Below are 13,936 nucleotides of genomic sequence, written 5' to 3'. Positions count from 1 at the left end.
TCGCTAAGCCCATGCAGGACGGGTCTGGGAAGGGGCAACGCGGTGGATCACTTGGTGGCCGCTGGCCCGGGGAAGACAGGCCCATTGCTCTGAGCCAGCGTGGCCAAGCTCGTGTGCCGGGCGCCTGCTCTGAGCTGCCGTGTCCCCTCCCAGGTGCTCCAACATCCTGAGCAGCAGCGGGGAACTGCGCAGCTTCCGCCCGCGGGACCGGGACGAGATGGTGAAGAAGGTGATTGAGCCCATGGCCTGCGAGGGGCTGCGCACCATCTGCCTGGCCTTCCGGGACTTCGCCGCCGGCCCGGAGCCCAACTGGGAGAATGAGAACGAGATCGTGGACGAGCTGACCTGCATCGCCGTGGTCGGCATCGAGGACCCCGTCCGGCCCGAGGTACCAGCGGCTGGGCAGCGCGGGCTAGTGGGGAGAGTGGGGGGGGGGCTGGGAGCCGGGACGCCTGGGTTCTCTCCGGGTCTAGCAGGGCCGGGGATCCGAGAGGTGTCAGGAACCCTGGGCTCCACCCCTCCCACTGCCATGCAGGTCCCCGAGGCCATCCGCAAATGCCAGCAGGCGGGCATCACCGTGCGCATGGTGACAGGCGACAACATCAACACGGCCCGCGCCATCGCCACCAAGTGCGGCATCCTCCAGCCCGGGGACGACTTCCTGTGCCTGGAAGGGAAGGAGTTCAACCGGCGCATCCGCAACGAGAAGGGAGAGGTAGGGGGATAACAGCCCTACTGCCGCCGCCGGCCTGGTCCTTCCCCAGGGGGATAACAGCCCTACTGCCGCCGCCGGCCTGGTCCTTCCCCAGGGGGATAACAGCCCTACTGCTGCCGCCAGCCCGGCCTTTCCCCAGGGGGATAACGGCCCTACTACTGCTGCCGGCCTGGTCCTTCCCTGCAGGGATAACAGCCCTACTACCACTGCCGGCCCGGCCCTTCCCCGCGGGGATAACGGCCCTACTACCGCTGCCGGCCTGGCCCTTCCCCGCGGGGATAACAGCCCTACTGCTGCCGCCGGCCTGGTCCTTCCCTGCGGGGATAACAGCCCTACTACTGCCACCGGCCTGGCCCTTCCCCGCGGGGATAACAGCCCTACTGCTGCCGCCAGCCCGGCCTTTCCCCAGGGGGATAACAGCCCTACTGCTGCTGCCGGCCCAGCCCTTCCCCACGGGATAACGGCCCTACTACTGCCGCTGCTCTAGCTCCAATGAGGGAGGGGTCATGCTTTGGGGCTGGAGGGTTGTCCCAGACCAGGGGCTGACTCTGGGGGGGGCCAACTCAAGCCACTGTCTCCAGCTATGCCTCCCCCCCTGCCCCCCCCGCAGATCGAGCAGGAGCGACTGGATAAGATCTGGCCCAAGCTGAGGGTCCTGGCGCGATCGTCCCCCACCGACAAACACACCCTGGTGAAAGGTAGCGACCCCCCCCCGGGCGGGGGAGGCAGACTGGGGGGAGGGGGAGGCGGGGGAGTAAGCCAGTGGGGGGTGTTGGGCTGTGGGGGGAGGGCTGTGAGGGAGTGAGGGCGGGGGTGATGGGTGGGTCGTGGGGGGGCCCCGCTGCCCAGCTGAAACCCCCCCCTCCGGCAGGCATCATTGACAGCAGCATCGGGGAGCAGCGGCAGGTGGTGGCTGTGACGGGGGACGGGACGAATGACGGGCCGGCGCTCAAGAAAGCCGATGTGGGCTTCGCCATGGTGAGCCCCCCGCCAGCGACCCCCTGCCCCCCCCAATCCCCCGGTCCCACCCTCCCTCAGCCCCCCCGGATCCCGACACCCCAGGGCCCCCCCATCCGTCCGTCAGTCACTTCCTCCGTACGCCCGCTTGTCTGTCCATCCATCCCTCCCTGCAGGGTGGGGGGGGGTGAACTCCCATGGTCCCTGGGCCCTGCCCTTGCCTGGGGGGCCTGAGCCGCTGCCCAGGGTGACCCCCCCTGCCACCCCCAGGGCATCGCGGGGACGGACGTGGCCAAGGAGGCCTCGGACATCATCCTGACGGACGACAACTTCTCCAGCATCGTCAAGGCCGTGATGTGGGGCCGCAACGTGTACGACTCCATCTCCAAGTTCCTGCAGTTCCAGCTGACGGTCAACGTGGTGGCCGTGGTGGTGGCCTTCACCGGCGCCTGCATCACGCAGGTGGGGCGGGCGCGGGGGCCGGGGCGGGCGGGGTGGGGTGCGGTGGGGGGGCCAGGGCGGGCGGGGTGGGGTGCGGTGGGGGGGCCAGGGCGGGCGGGGGGGGGTGCGGTGGGGGGGCTGGGGCAGGCGGGGGGGCCAGGGCGGGCTGGGGCAGGGCAGGCGGGGGGGCATGGCAGGGTGTGGGGCAGGGCGGGCGGGGGGGACGCGGTGAGGGGGCTGGGGCGGGCTGGGGGGCATGGCAGGGTGTGGGGCAGGGCAGGCGGGGGGGCATGGCAGGGTGTGGGGCAGGGCAGGCGGGGGGGACGCGGTGGGGGGGCTGGGGCGGGCTGGGGGGCACGGCAGGGTGTGGGGCAGGGCAGGCTGGGGGGACGCGGCGGGGGGGCTGGGGCTCGCCCCTGCGCTGACCCGCCCCCCGGCTCCGTGGGCCCCAGGACTCCCCGCTCAAGGCGGTGCAGATGCTGTGGGTCAATCTCATCATGGACACGTTCGCCTCCCTGGCCCTGGCCACCGAGGCCCCCACTGAGGCGCTGCTGCTCCGCAAGCCCTACGGCCGCAACAAGCCGCTCATCTCCCGCACCATGATGAAGAACATCCTGGGCCACGCCGTCTACCAGCTGACCGTCATCTTCGCCCTGCTCTTTGCCGGTAGGACCCCGACGCCGGGCTAGATGGGCCCCTGCTCCGAGTCGGGCTGTAGGGAGCAGGGTGGGGGGCCCAGATACTGAGCCAGGGTGCGACTGCGGGGTGGGAGGCGGGAGGCCGGGCTAGATGGGCCCCTCGGGGAAGGCGGGAGGCCGGGCTAGATGGGCCCCTCGGGGGGGTCTGTGCTGGGGTGACGGGGAGGCAGGAGTCTCGGTGTCCGTCCATGACGCCCCGTCCTGTCCCGTCCTGCGCCAGGGGAGGTTTTCTTCGACATCGACAGCGGGCGGAACGCCCCCCTGCACTCGCCCCCGTCCGAGCACTACACCATCATCTTCAACACCTTCGTCATGATGCAGCTCTTCAACGAGCTCAACGCCCGCAAGATCCACGGCGAGCGCAACGTCTTCGAGGGCGTCTTCGGGAACCCCATCTTCTGCTCCATCGTGCTCGGCACCTTCGCCATCCAGGTGCCTGGGGGGCAGAGCCCGACCGAGGGGAGCCCCGTGGCGCCAGGCACTGCCCAACCCCCGACCGAGGGGAGCCCCGTGGCGCCAGGCACTGCCCAACCCCCGACCGAGGGGAGCCCCGTGGCGCCAGGCACTGCCCAACCCCCGACCGAGGGGAGCCCCGTGGCGCCAGGCACTGCCCAACCCCCGACCGAGGGGAGCCCCGTCGCGCCAGGCACTGCCCAACCCCCGACCGAGGGGAGCCCCGTCGCGCCAGGCACTGCCCAGACCCCCCCAGACTGGGGTGGGATCCCCGGCTGCTGGGCGTGGCCCAGACCCCCCCCCCAGACCAAGGGGGGCCCCATTGCGCCGGGCACTGCCTGGATCCGGGGGGGCCCCATTGCGCCGGGCGCTGCCCAGCCCTGCCCACAGCCCGTCCCGCCGGCTCCCAGCCCAGGCCCGGCAGGCGCCGTGGCTCAGCCCGTCTCTCCCCTGCAGATCGTCATCGTGCAGTTCGGAGGGAAGCCGTTCAGCTGCTCCCCGCTCAACGCCCAGCAGTGGCTCTGGTGCCTCTTCGTGGGCGTGGGAGAGCTCGTCTGGGGACAGGTGAGCAGCCCCCGCCCGCCCCCGCCCAGAGCCGGGGGGGACCCAGGCGTCCCAGCTCATGCGTCAGGGCACCCGCTTCTCCGTGACCCCCGTCAGCCTGCCTTTAAATGGGGGCGCTCAGCGTGCCTGGCTCACACAGCCAGGATTGGCTGGATGCGGGGGTTGGAGCCCGGACTCCTGGGTTCCTCCCTGGTTCTGGGAGGGGCGGGGGGTCTAGTGGGTCAGAGCAGAGGAGGGGCTGGGACTCTGGGGCGGTGGGGGGGCAGGGCAGGGCAGGGGCTCAGTGACGTGTGGGCGCCTGGGCTGGGTTTAACCCCTTCTCTGCTCCCCCAGCTGATCGCCACCATTCCCACCAGCCACCTGCCGTGTCTGAAGGAGGCGGGGCACGGGCCGGGCGCGCAGGAGATGCTGGACGAGGAGCTGGCGGAGGACGAGGAGGAGATCGATCACGCCGAGCGGGAGCTGCGCCGCGGCCAGATCCTCTGGTTTCGTGGCCTCAACCGCATCCAGACCCAGGTAGGGCCCGGGCGTCGCACCCCGCCTCCCCCCACCCCGCCGTCCCGCTCCTGTGCCTGGCCAGGAATCCCCTCACCCGAGCCGGGGATCCCGTGGCCCTGCTGTTCCTGCCTCCCACCTCCCACCCACGCCAGCAGGCACCCAGACCTCCCGGGTCCGATCTGGGGCGGCAGGCCTGAGGCCGGGCTAGACGGGCACCTTCGCTGCTATCCCAGGCGAAGCCACTCAGGACAGCAGAATTGGGCTTCTTGTGACACCCAGCCCTTCATAGCCTGCCCCGGCGGGCTCTGAGCCTGAAGTGGTTACGGGCGCGGACGCTGGGCGTCGGCGTCGGCACCTCCCTGCCATGGGTGGGGCAGCCCCATCGGCCAGGGCGGCTCTCTGCAGATCAGGCCTGGCTGGGCTTTCCTTCGCCCCCCTCTTCCCCGAGAGGTACCTCCAGCCGCCCTTTACTTCTGTTTCAAAGCGGCTACGAGCAGGGCGCTGCGCGGACTTTATACCTAGGGGCTGGATTTCAGCCCTGGCCCTGTAGCTGAATGAGCACCCGGTGGGAGATGTGATTTCCCCCCCGCCACCTTGAGCCCCAATTTCCCCTGCCCCCAACCTTAAATTTGCCCCCTGCATGGCCTCCTCCCGAGCCTGGGGTTGGCTCAAACCCCACATAGCCCCACTGATCACTGTCATGCATCTGTGACCCCCAGAGGAGTGGGGCGTGCGCTGCAGGACGGGGAGTGGGCAGAGTTAAGGTTATTGAAGGGATTTTCCCCTGCGGGATCTGGGAAGGGAGCCGGGTTCACTGTGGCTCACTCTACGGTGCTGGTTCTGAGGGGGGCGATTTGTCACGGGGCCGTCCCCGGGCATCTGTATCTGGATGCTGAGCAATTCCCCAGGCAGGAGCTTGGCGGACGCGATCAGAAATGCGGGAGCGGAGGGAAACCGACGCCAATTCCACCATCCCTGGCTACAAAATGGGGATTTTATTGGGGGACCCTCCAGGTTGTAGCGACACGTTTCGGTGTTCAGCTGAAAACCTGCAGTCGTTGGTGGCTGGAGAAAACAAAGTGTTGGCCTGAAAACGTTCAGATTTTGGGCCAAATAGACTCAATCCCGGAGCGAAACAAGGTGGTTTGAAGCCAGGTTTACAAAGTTTGGGGCCAGAAATATTCTTTGGTTTGTTTTTTTGGTTTGTTTGGGTTTTTTTAGCTGTTTTCAGTCAAAAATACAGTTTGGGGCCAAAATATGTGGGGTTTGGTCAAAAACGTTCTGGTTTGGGGCAAATTTGGGAATTGGTTTTCAGTCAAAAAATGCCGTTTTTGGTTCAAAGTATCCAGTTTTCAGCCAAAACTACTCTTTTGGGGGGATTTTCAGGCAAAAATACGGTTTTTGGCCAAAACCACAGCTTTCAGCCCAAAATATCGGAGTCTCAGCCTAAAACTACTGTTTACAGCTGGAATTACCCAGTGTTCACCCATCAGACTGAACCGGTTTTTATTTAGGGGCTGGAAAAATTATTTTTGGCCAATAATCTTTTTTTTTTCCATAGGAAAAGTAGATATTTTCCTATGAAAATGTTGTGGGAAATGGGGGAAAGTCCATGGGAATGTTCCGCGGAGAGGGGACAAGCCCAGCCTCCCCTTTTGCGCCCAGCTCTGGGGTGGTCTAAAGCACGACCTAGAGCTGGGGAGGGATTGAAGCCGGTCCTGGGCACAAACCAAGCGCCACCATCACGGGGGGTCAGAAGAAATGGCTCCACAGGGCTGGTACCAGGGCACCCGGCAGCAGAGAGGCAGGACGCCGCGCTAGATGGGCCATTCCTTCCCTCTCGCCGGAGGACAGCGGTTATTAACCTGCGTTTTGATTGCAGCTCTCGGCGGCGCTGTACCGGGACGCGGCGGATTGTAACCCATTTCCTTCCCTTTCGTAACGGGAGGGACAGACCTGGCTGACCCGTTCCCAGCCCCCACCCCCGCTCTAACCACGAGCCCCCACTCCCCTCCCAGAGCCAGGGAGAGAACCCAGGCGTCCTGGTCCCCAGCCCCAGCTGGTATCAAGCCCCCTGAGGGATGGACTTAAACTGATTTAGTTGCGCTCCGTGTGGACGCGCTCAGTCTGGTTTAGCTGAGGTTGATTTAAGGAAGCGGTGAGAGGTCTTGAGCTGAAAGCGTGGCAGGGCGCAGCCACTCCCAGCCCAATCCGGGGGACGCCGGGAGCCGGGAAGGACGGGGTGGGGGGATCAGCTGGACGTGAGCTGCCAGTGCGACGCCGGGCCCAGGGTTGACGAGAGCCTGTGGGTGTAAACAGGAGCAGAGAGGTGATTTTCCCTCTGGATCTGACTCGGTGTGAGGCTGCTGAATCCCATGGCCAGGCCTGGGGGGCTCAGCTTGGGCGGGACGGGGACAAAGACAAGGGTCAGAGCAGAGGCACGAGGAGCATGACAGGGGCTGGGTGGCTCGATCCCAGCAGAGGCGCCGTGATGGCGCGGCCGAAGGACTTTCCCAGGCTAGAAGGGGGGCCGGATTTGAGCTGCGAGGGGAACCAGCCCCGGGACGACGTCCCCATGGCCAGGCTGGATTCTCCTTCACGGGCTCCGCTCTGCTCCCGCCGGGCGGGAACTCCTCAGGGCCGGGCTCGCCGGGCGGTCAGACCAGGTGGGCCCAGAGATGCCTCCCCTAGACAGACGGGATCCCAGCAAAGCCAGCCACTGTCACCGGAGCACCCGACCCGCTCCCCAGCAGCCCCCCATTTATCCAGCTCCAGATGTTGCCTGGGGGGAGCCCCCAAAACCATGAGCATGGCTTGCAAACGGAGCCGCTTCTCCTGCGGCCCCTGCCTGTGTCCGGGGACCGTTCCCACGCGATTCTCCACCCCACCTGCGAGCTGCGACCCAGGCGCCGGCGTGCGCGCCGTTTCAAAAGCCCCCCGCTCTGCGCCCCCGCCCCCTCCCCGACGCTCCCTGCCAGCCGCGGGCGGGCGGTAGGCGGGCGGGCGGGCGGCGGGCGTGTGTGTGTCTCATTTTCTCTCTCGTAGATGGAAGTAGTTAGCACCTTCAAGAGAAGCGGCTCCTTTCAGGGGGCCGTGCGGCGCCGCTCCTCGGTCCTCAGCCAGCTGCACGAAGTAACCAATCTTTCTACCCCTACTCACCTTATTCCCTCCGCTGGCAATCCCGCAGCCGCCGCCATCGGGAGTGAGTCACGGTTTGCTCTTACTGCTTGTGTGCTTTGAACAAAGACGGCCGGTCCCGGCTCCCTGCGCCCGCTGCCCCGCGCCCGCCTGTCTGTTTTTTCCAGTTCTCTCGCTGCTCTCTGGCCGGTCGCAGGCGAGCCGGATTTCTGTTTCCTAAAGCCATATGGTCGCTTTCTCTCTTTCGCCTTTAGCTGATGAATTCAGCCCCTCCCCGTGCCCCTTGGTTGGCTCCCTCCTCTGTGCTGCCGGGGCCGTGCCAGCCTGTGCCCTCTCCGCGTCCTCCTGTCCGTGTTTCTGTCTGCATGCCCCTTTGGGAGTGGGAGGTCAGAGACCTCTGTGCCGCCCTGGCCGCTGGCTGACCCCTACAGGCTCCATTTCCCACCTGTAAGTGACCAGAGGAATCCGAATCTGATCCAGCATGAATCTGGAGTGACTCCCTTCACGTGAGCCAAGCGTATCGATGGACTATTGGCACATGGGTGGGTTAGAGCTCCCCGCGCTTAGCCAGGGGATGCACTCAGCCCTGATGGGGGCAGGGATAACGTGGGGGGCGCTGGCCAGGCCTTTCCTCTGCGACGCGGGCAGGCAGGACGCTGTGAGGGCAGCTCAGCCCCCCCTCAAAATCTGGGGTGCTTCCTTCCCTGACAAACTTTCTTTCTCCTCCTCCAAGGAGCGCCTGGCGCCCTGCCTAGCCCAGGGAGGTAAGCGGTGCCCAGGGCTGTCCCGGTGCCCAGGGCTGGCCTGCCCCGCCCCAGGGTGGGACCCGGCGTCCCGGGTGGCAAAGCCACCTGCCGTCCAAGTGCGGGGGCTGTGGGGTGCGCGGGCCGGGCAGGCCGGACTCTCGTGCCTTCTCCTCCTCTGCTGCGGTGTTCTCGTGTTTGCGGTGCTCCCTCCCCGCAGGGTAAGCCTTCGAGTATGAGCCCGGCCCACCTTTCGCTGTCGCTATTTCGCTCTCGCTCCCTCGCTGGTTTCTCTCCACACAGCCTGTGTCTGGCTCGCCTCACCCACACCCTGCCCCGGCAACTCCCGCCTGCCCCACCGCCCCTCTCAGCGCCCGCCGCTTCCTGACGACGGCTGTGTTTCTTTTAGGAGCCGAGCAGCGGCCGGGGGCCTGGCGTGGGCATTTCGGGAGCGATTTGAAAGCGGTCTGAACCCCGCCCTGGCCCCTCCTGAGTATAGGGGGCTGGGTTCAGGGAAGGACGGTGGCAGCCATTTCTCTCTGCCCACCTTGGTGTCAACGCAGTATCCGTTTCAGCCCCGGCCACTCGTAACTGACAGCGGGGTCCAGCTGCAGCCACGCCTGGGGGACTGGGGCTGGCCCGGCAGAGACTCCCGCGAGGGAAGTGTGCAGCGCCTAGCGTGAGGGGGGCCGTCACACCTGGCCTTGCACTGCCCCACTGGCGCCCCCCAGACCCCTGGCGAGACACAGCTCCGCCCGCGAGAGCTCCACGTCTGAACAGGGTTGTGGCTCCGCTCCCCAGGCAGGGAAACTCCAGATCCGGGGGGGCGGGGAAGGGAGCTGCCCCCCCCGTGCCAGAGTCTGCATCTCTGGCCTTCACGCGCCTGGAGCCGCAGCTCCTCCCAAGACAGGGATGTGGCCGTGGGGGTGTGTGGGAATCCAGGCAGCTGGGCCTGGCCGAGCGGCATGGGGGGGTGATGTGCAAACGCGCCCCCCTGTGAGCAGGCCCCCCACTCACGCACAGCCGGGAAAGTTGCTGCGCTGCAGCAGTGTGCAAAGACCCCAGCCCTGCACAATCACCCCCACGCCCCGCCCCTGCTTCCCCCCGACGCCCCCCCCGAGCCCAAACCGCTGCTTGAACTGAGCCCAGCCTCCCCCACTGTCCCCCCCACTCCCCGCACCAACCTCACATCTCCCCCCTTTTCAGCGGCTGTGAGGCGCGAGCCTCTCGTGCTTTTCAAGTGGGGGGGGTCTTTCAATTGCACCCCATCCTCCTCCTCACCCCCGGCCCCACTCAGCCTTGATTTCGCTTCCTGCTCCAGAGCCCGGGCTGCTCGCGCAGGCTGAGACCGAGCCCCGGGCTCCCTGGCTCCTGCAAGTACTACAGGGCAAATGGGGGAGGCCCTGAGCTGCCCCCCTCAATTGCACTCTGGGGGTGCTGTGCACCGATCGCCCCGGCGCAGCCGTCGGGGGGGGGCTCTGAATTTTTCAAGGCAGCTTGACACAACGGCCCGACAGGAGGCCCTGGCAGGCAGCGGCTGTGCCCGGCTCAGGACGCCTGGGTTCGTCTGATCCCGGCTCTGCCACAGATGGGGTAACGTGCCTCTCTCCTGGCCCTTGTCCACCCGTCAAACGGCAAGCAATGCCGTCCTGCCGAGGGAGCGCCCGGTTATTGAGATGGGCCCCCCACCCCCCATTGCACCGGGTGCTGCATGGACACACCCCCCCCAACCCAGATCAGGGCCCCCATTGGGGGGGGGCCACCACAGGGCCCCACGAGAGATCGGAGCTCCCCCGTCATGCTGGGGGGCGCTGTGTGCACACAGTGAGCATCCCTGCCCCAAAGATCTCACAGGCTGCCTGGACAGAGGGGGAAACTGAGGCAACATAGCCCAGCTAACAGAGCTGGGAGTAGACGCCAGGAGTCCTGAGCCTTGAAACCACAAAACCAGCCTCCCTCTGAGCCACCAGGGTCACACAAGCAGCCCAAGGCCCACTGATGTCCCGGGGAGGCGGGAGGGGGGCAGAAAACACTTTGGAGGGGCTAGTGAAGGGTCCCCCCACATCCCACCCTCCACCTTTGCACCCACCTTTTTCCATTCTGCCTCTTGCCTCCCCCCACAGGCTGCTTCCGCAGGGCCCTGATCCTGCCCGTGCCAGCAGATGGCTGGGGCGGGTGCTGACCCGTCCCACTTTGCTGTCATTTTTCCATGTCTCTTCATTCGCTTCCTCCTGGGGCAAGGGGTGAGCGTGGCATGGATGGGCACACAGATGATGGCATGAGCCCCCCCCCCCCGCTCCCTGTTACGAGCCAGTGAGAATGGGCGTGAATACTCGAACGTTTACCGCACCCTCGCATGCCTGGCGCCGGGTCTGCCGCCCACGGCCAGCCCAGACCGAGGTGTTTTCCTCTCTCTGCCTCCCTCGCCCTCTGCCGGTTCTGCTTCCCTCACTGGTGGAGGGCCCCCCCCCGGCCCGCAGCTTGCTTCCTGCCCCACCCGCACAGGGCCGCCACGTATGCTTGGTGTCGCGCTGGCTTGGCATGGCGTATGGCTTGCGGGCACGCGAGGCCTCGGGCTGTGCTGGCTAGCCTGTGCGCCCGCCCACGGACAGGCTGCTGTGGGGCAGTGGGGTTGACAGGCCGGGGTGGGGCTGGGTGCAGGCCCCCAGCAGGCCAGACACAGCCTGGCTCAAAAGCAGGATCAGTGACGTCTCCCGCCCCATTACGCAGAGGGAGGTTGAATGGGGCACAGGCAGGGAAGGGGACCCCAGGAGTCCTGCCTCCCTGCTCTAACCCCTAGCCCCCACTCCCCTCTCAGCGCTGCGCAGAGAATCCTGGCTCCCAGCCCCTCCCTTGCTCCCACCCACTAGGTCCCAGCTGCAGAGCTGGGCCATGGCGCCCAGTCTTGTAGTGCACACACCCTTACCATGGGCGGGGGGGGTCAGCGAAACCAGCCTCCCTAACGCTGGTCTGCGTGCAAAGCCCACGTCTTTGCACTTCCCCCCTCCCCATGCTGGAGCCTGGGTCTGGTGCATGCTGGGTGCATGAGCAGGTGAGCCGCACCCCCCCGCAAGGTGTCCTTGACCCCAGTGGGGGGTTCTGGCCTGTTATCAGGTTGGGAGAGGGGGGCGGATAAAAGGCCTGTTGAGGGAACCCTGCAATGGGTGGGGGGGGCATTAAACACACACCCGCCCGGCCCAGCCCAGCCCGGGAGCCGTAGAGAAGCCAGGCGTCCGGGCAGCTTGCGCCCAGCCCTTAGGCTCTGCTGTTCCTCCCTTGCTGTGTTTTCTTCCTTTGCTTGACTCTCATTCCACACACGCACACCCCCTGCTGCCAGGGTCCAGCCCGTGGCTGCCAGTGCCGGGCCGGCTGCTCCAGCTCCCACCCTGCTGGCTCTGGGTCCCTGTTGGGGGCAGGGGGGCACCAGGCCTGCCAGGAGCATTCTGGAGGGGCCAGAGACTGGGCCCCAGGGGCACACTGGGGCAGGAATGGAAGTGCTGGGGGCTGGATGCGGGGTGGAACGCTGGTCTGCAGGGGATGGGTGGGGTAGGATAGTAGCTACTGAGGCCAGGGGGTGGGGGTGGGGGTGGCTGGACAGAGGGACGGGGTGTATGGGGCTAGCTACAGGCAGCCAGGCAGCTGTGGCGTGACTGACGGGGTGGCCAGAGCTCACACTAGAGAGGCTGTAGGCGCAGGGCTGGGCGCCAGGACGCCTGGGTTCTCTTGGGGGGACCCGTAGCCGTGTTACCGCAGCCTGGCCCAGGCTTTGAGCCGAGCACTCACCCCCTTCCCCCCCAGATGCGCGTGGTGAGAGCGTTCCGTAGCTCGCTCTACGAAGGGCTGGAGAAGCCGGACTCCAGGACCTCGATCCACGACTTCATGAGCCCACCGGAGTTCCTGCTCAACGACCACACCCACAACATCCCCCTGATCGACGACACCGACGTGGAGGAGAGCGAGGGGGCCCGCCGGCCCCCCAGCCCCCCGCCGCCCTCCAACAAGAACAACAACGCCAGCCACCGCGGCCTCCACCCGGCCCTGGCCTCCGCCGCCGGCACCACGACGCCTGCCCCCGCCCGCCCGCTGCACAGCATGGAAACGTCCCTCTAGCGCCCGGGGACCCGCCGGGACCCACCGCCAGGACAGCCCGGGGCAGGACGGTGGCGCTGGCGGGGGCCAGCCCTGAGCCCCTTGGGCTTGTTGGAGTGGGAATGGGCCGGAGCAGCTCCCATTTCTTGGGAACCCAGCCCCAGGCGCCGCTGCCCCCCAGCCCCAGCAGACTTGGTACCACCGGCACCGCTGCGGGCGGGGCAGGACCTGGCCCACTTCACTGTCTACAGCCTCAATGGCTACACGCGACCCAGGGACTGGCTAACGGGAGTGACCGGCGCAGGCCAGCCCCTCCCCCACGCTGCCCCCCCAGGCCCATCTCCTGCGTTCGCTCTGGTTTTTTGGGTGCTGGAGCCGGGCTCCACCAGGGCTTGGCGGGGAACCACGGCAGGAGCGTTGGAAGGGAGGCAGCGGCAGTGCCGGGAGAGAGCAGGGCCCAGTCAGTGGGACCCCCTCATCCTGGGCCCCGCCTGGACCCCCTGACGGAGCAGGGCCCCATCCCTGCCCAGAGCCCCCAGTGAGAGCGGGCCCCTGTCAGGCTGGGTGCTGCACAGCCGCATGGTGAGCTGCCGCCTGCCCGGCGACATGCTCCATCTGGCGCTGCTGGGGGAGAGGCGAGAGCCCGGCAGGGGCCCGGTTTGCTGCGGGGGCAGGACCGGGCCATCCCGGGAAGCATGCGATGCAGGTCCCAAAGTGACACCTTGTGCCCCGCCCGAGGCACCCAGGCCTGCACCTGCCCTCAGTCACCCCGGAGAATTTGGGGTCTCAGGAGCAGCCCCTCAGCTGCCCTTTGCAGCAAGTGGCACCACCCAAGTCACACCAGCTGAGGGGCTGGCCAGTAGCCATTACTGACAGACGCTCAGATCCCCCGAGCTGGCAGCCAGGACGCCTGGGTTCTAGCCCCACTCTGGGAGGGGAGTGGGGGGCTAGTGGTTAGAGCAGAGGGCTGGGAGCCAGGATGCCTGGGTTCTGACTCTGGCAGAGCAAGTCCCTACCACACCCTGCATTGCCTCAGTGTCCCCCTCTGGAACAACCTTCTCAGACGCCCGCGTGGGAGGCAGGATCTCCAGGAGCAGGGGTCCCGGGTTTCCTCACCATTTCTACACCTAATCCTGCTTCCAACCACCAGCTGCCGTGCTCTCAAAAGCCATGCCTCCCGCGCCACGGACGTTTCTTCCGCCAGCGGGCCCAACTCACGCCGTTCCAGCCGCTCGTTTCCCTGAGGAAGATGGCCTGGGACGGCAGTGGGGGAGCGAAGCCAGGAAATCCCACCTCCCCTCCATCCAGCTTGTTTCCAGTCAATACTGTAGATATATTGATAGCGCGGGGCGGTGGGGTGAATATATAGATCTATATTTAAAAAAAAACTTTACAAACCCAACATCTACCGTTCACTTGTCAGCCGTGTAAACCTCGCTGGGGCTAACCCCCTGGAGTCAGCGTCTCACACACGGCAGGGGCAGGGGGAAGCTCTTCCGGTTTCTTCCCTTCCTCAGAGCGGGGAAAGACAAATCTTGGTTTGGGTTTTTTTAAGGAACAAACAAACACAGCAATTCAAGGTGTCTCTGGGGTTTCCCCCTCCCCAGCGTGGGGCGGATTTCGGACTGAAATTGTCACCA

At 66.4% G+C, this 13,936-nt stretch overlaps 1 protein-coding gene across 1 annotated transcript; it reads left to right on the top strand.

The window, feature by feature from the left end:
* The first annotated feature begins 179 nt into the window (after positions 1–179).
* Positions 180–12,864, top strand: ATP2B3 (ATPase plasma membrane Ca2+ transporting 3). Its single transcript, XM_067546930.1, has 10 exons — positions 180–388; positions 536–715; positions 1,326–1,413; positions 1,587–1,693; positions 1,943–2,134; positions 2,566–2,779; positions 3,032–3,243; positions 3,721–3,828; positions 4,162–4,344; positions 12,006–12,864. Exons 1-10 carry the CDS (start codon positions 218–220, stop codon positions 12,315–12,317), a joined length of 1,767 nt encoding a protein of 588 aa, XP_067403031.1. The 5' UTR covers positions 180–217; the 3' UTR covers positions 12,318–12,864.
* The last annotated feature ends 1,072 nt before the right edge of the window (positions 12,865–13,936 follow it).

The sequence above is a fragment of the Emydura macquarii genome, unplaced genomic scaffold (assembly GCF_026122565.2).
Source record: "Emydura macquarii macquarii isolate MOO-44397 ecotype Brisbane River unplaced genomic scaffold, CSIRO-AGI_Emac_v2 contig_1203, whole genome shotgun sequence".
Classification (NCBI taxonomy): Eukaryota; Metazoa; Chordata; order Testudines; family Chelidae; genus Emydura; species Emydura macquarii.
Note: the sequence above shows the minus strand (reverse complement) of the source record. Positions and strands in the feature narration are given on the sequence as shown.

What these genes read in the sequence shown, in the direction of transcription:
- ATP2B3 (XM_067546930.1), top strand. Translation starts at nt 218, where the DNA reads ATGGTGAAGAAGGTGATTGAGCCCATGGCCTGCGAGGGGCTGCGCACC. An exon ending in AGGACCCCGTCCGGCCCGAG is followed by an intron (nt 389 to 535) that starts GTACCAGCGGCT and finishes ACTGCCATGCAG; the next exon opens with GTCCCCGAGGCCATCCGCAA. An exon ending in GAGAGCTCGTCTGGGGACAG is followed by an intron (nt 3,829 to 4,161) that starts GTGAGCAGCCCC and finishes CTGCTCCCCCAG; the next exon opens with CTGATCGCCACCATTCCCAC.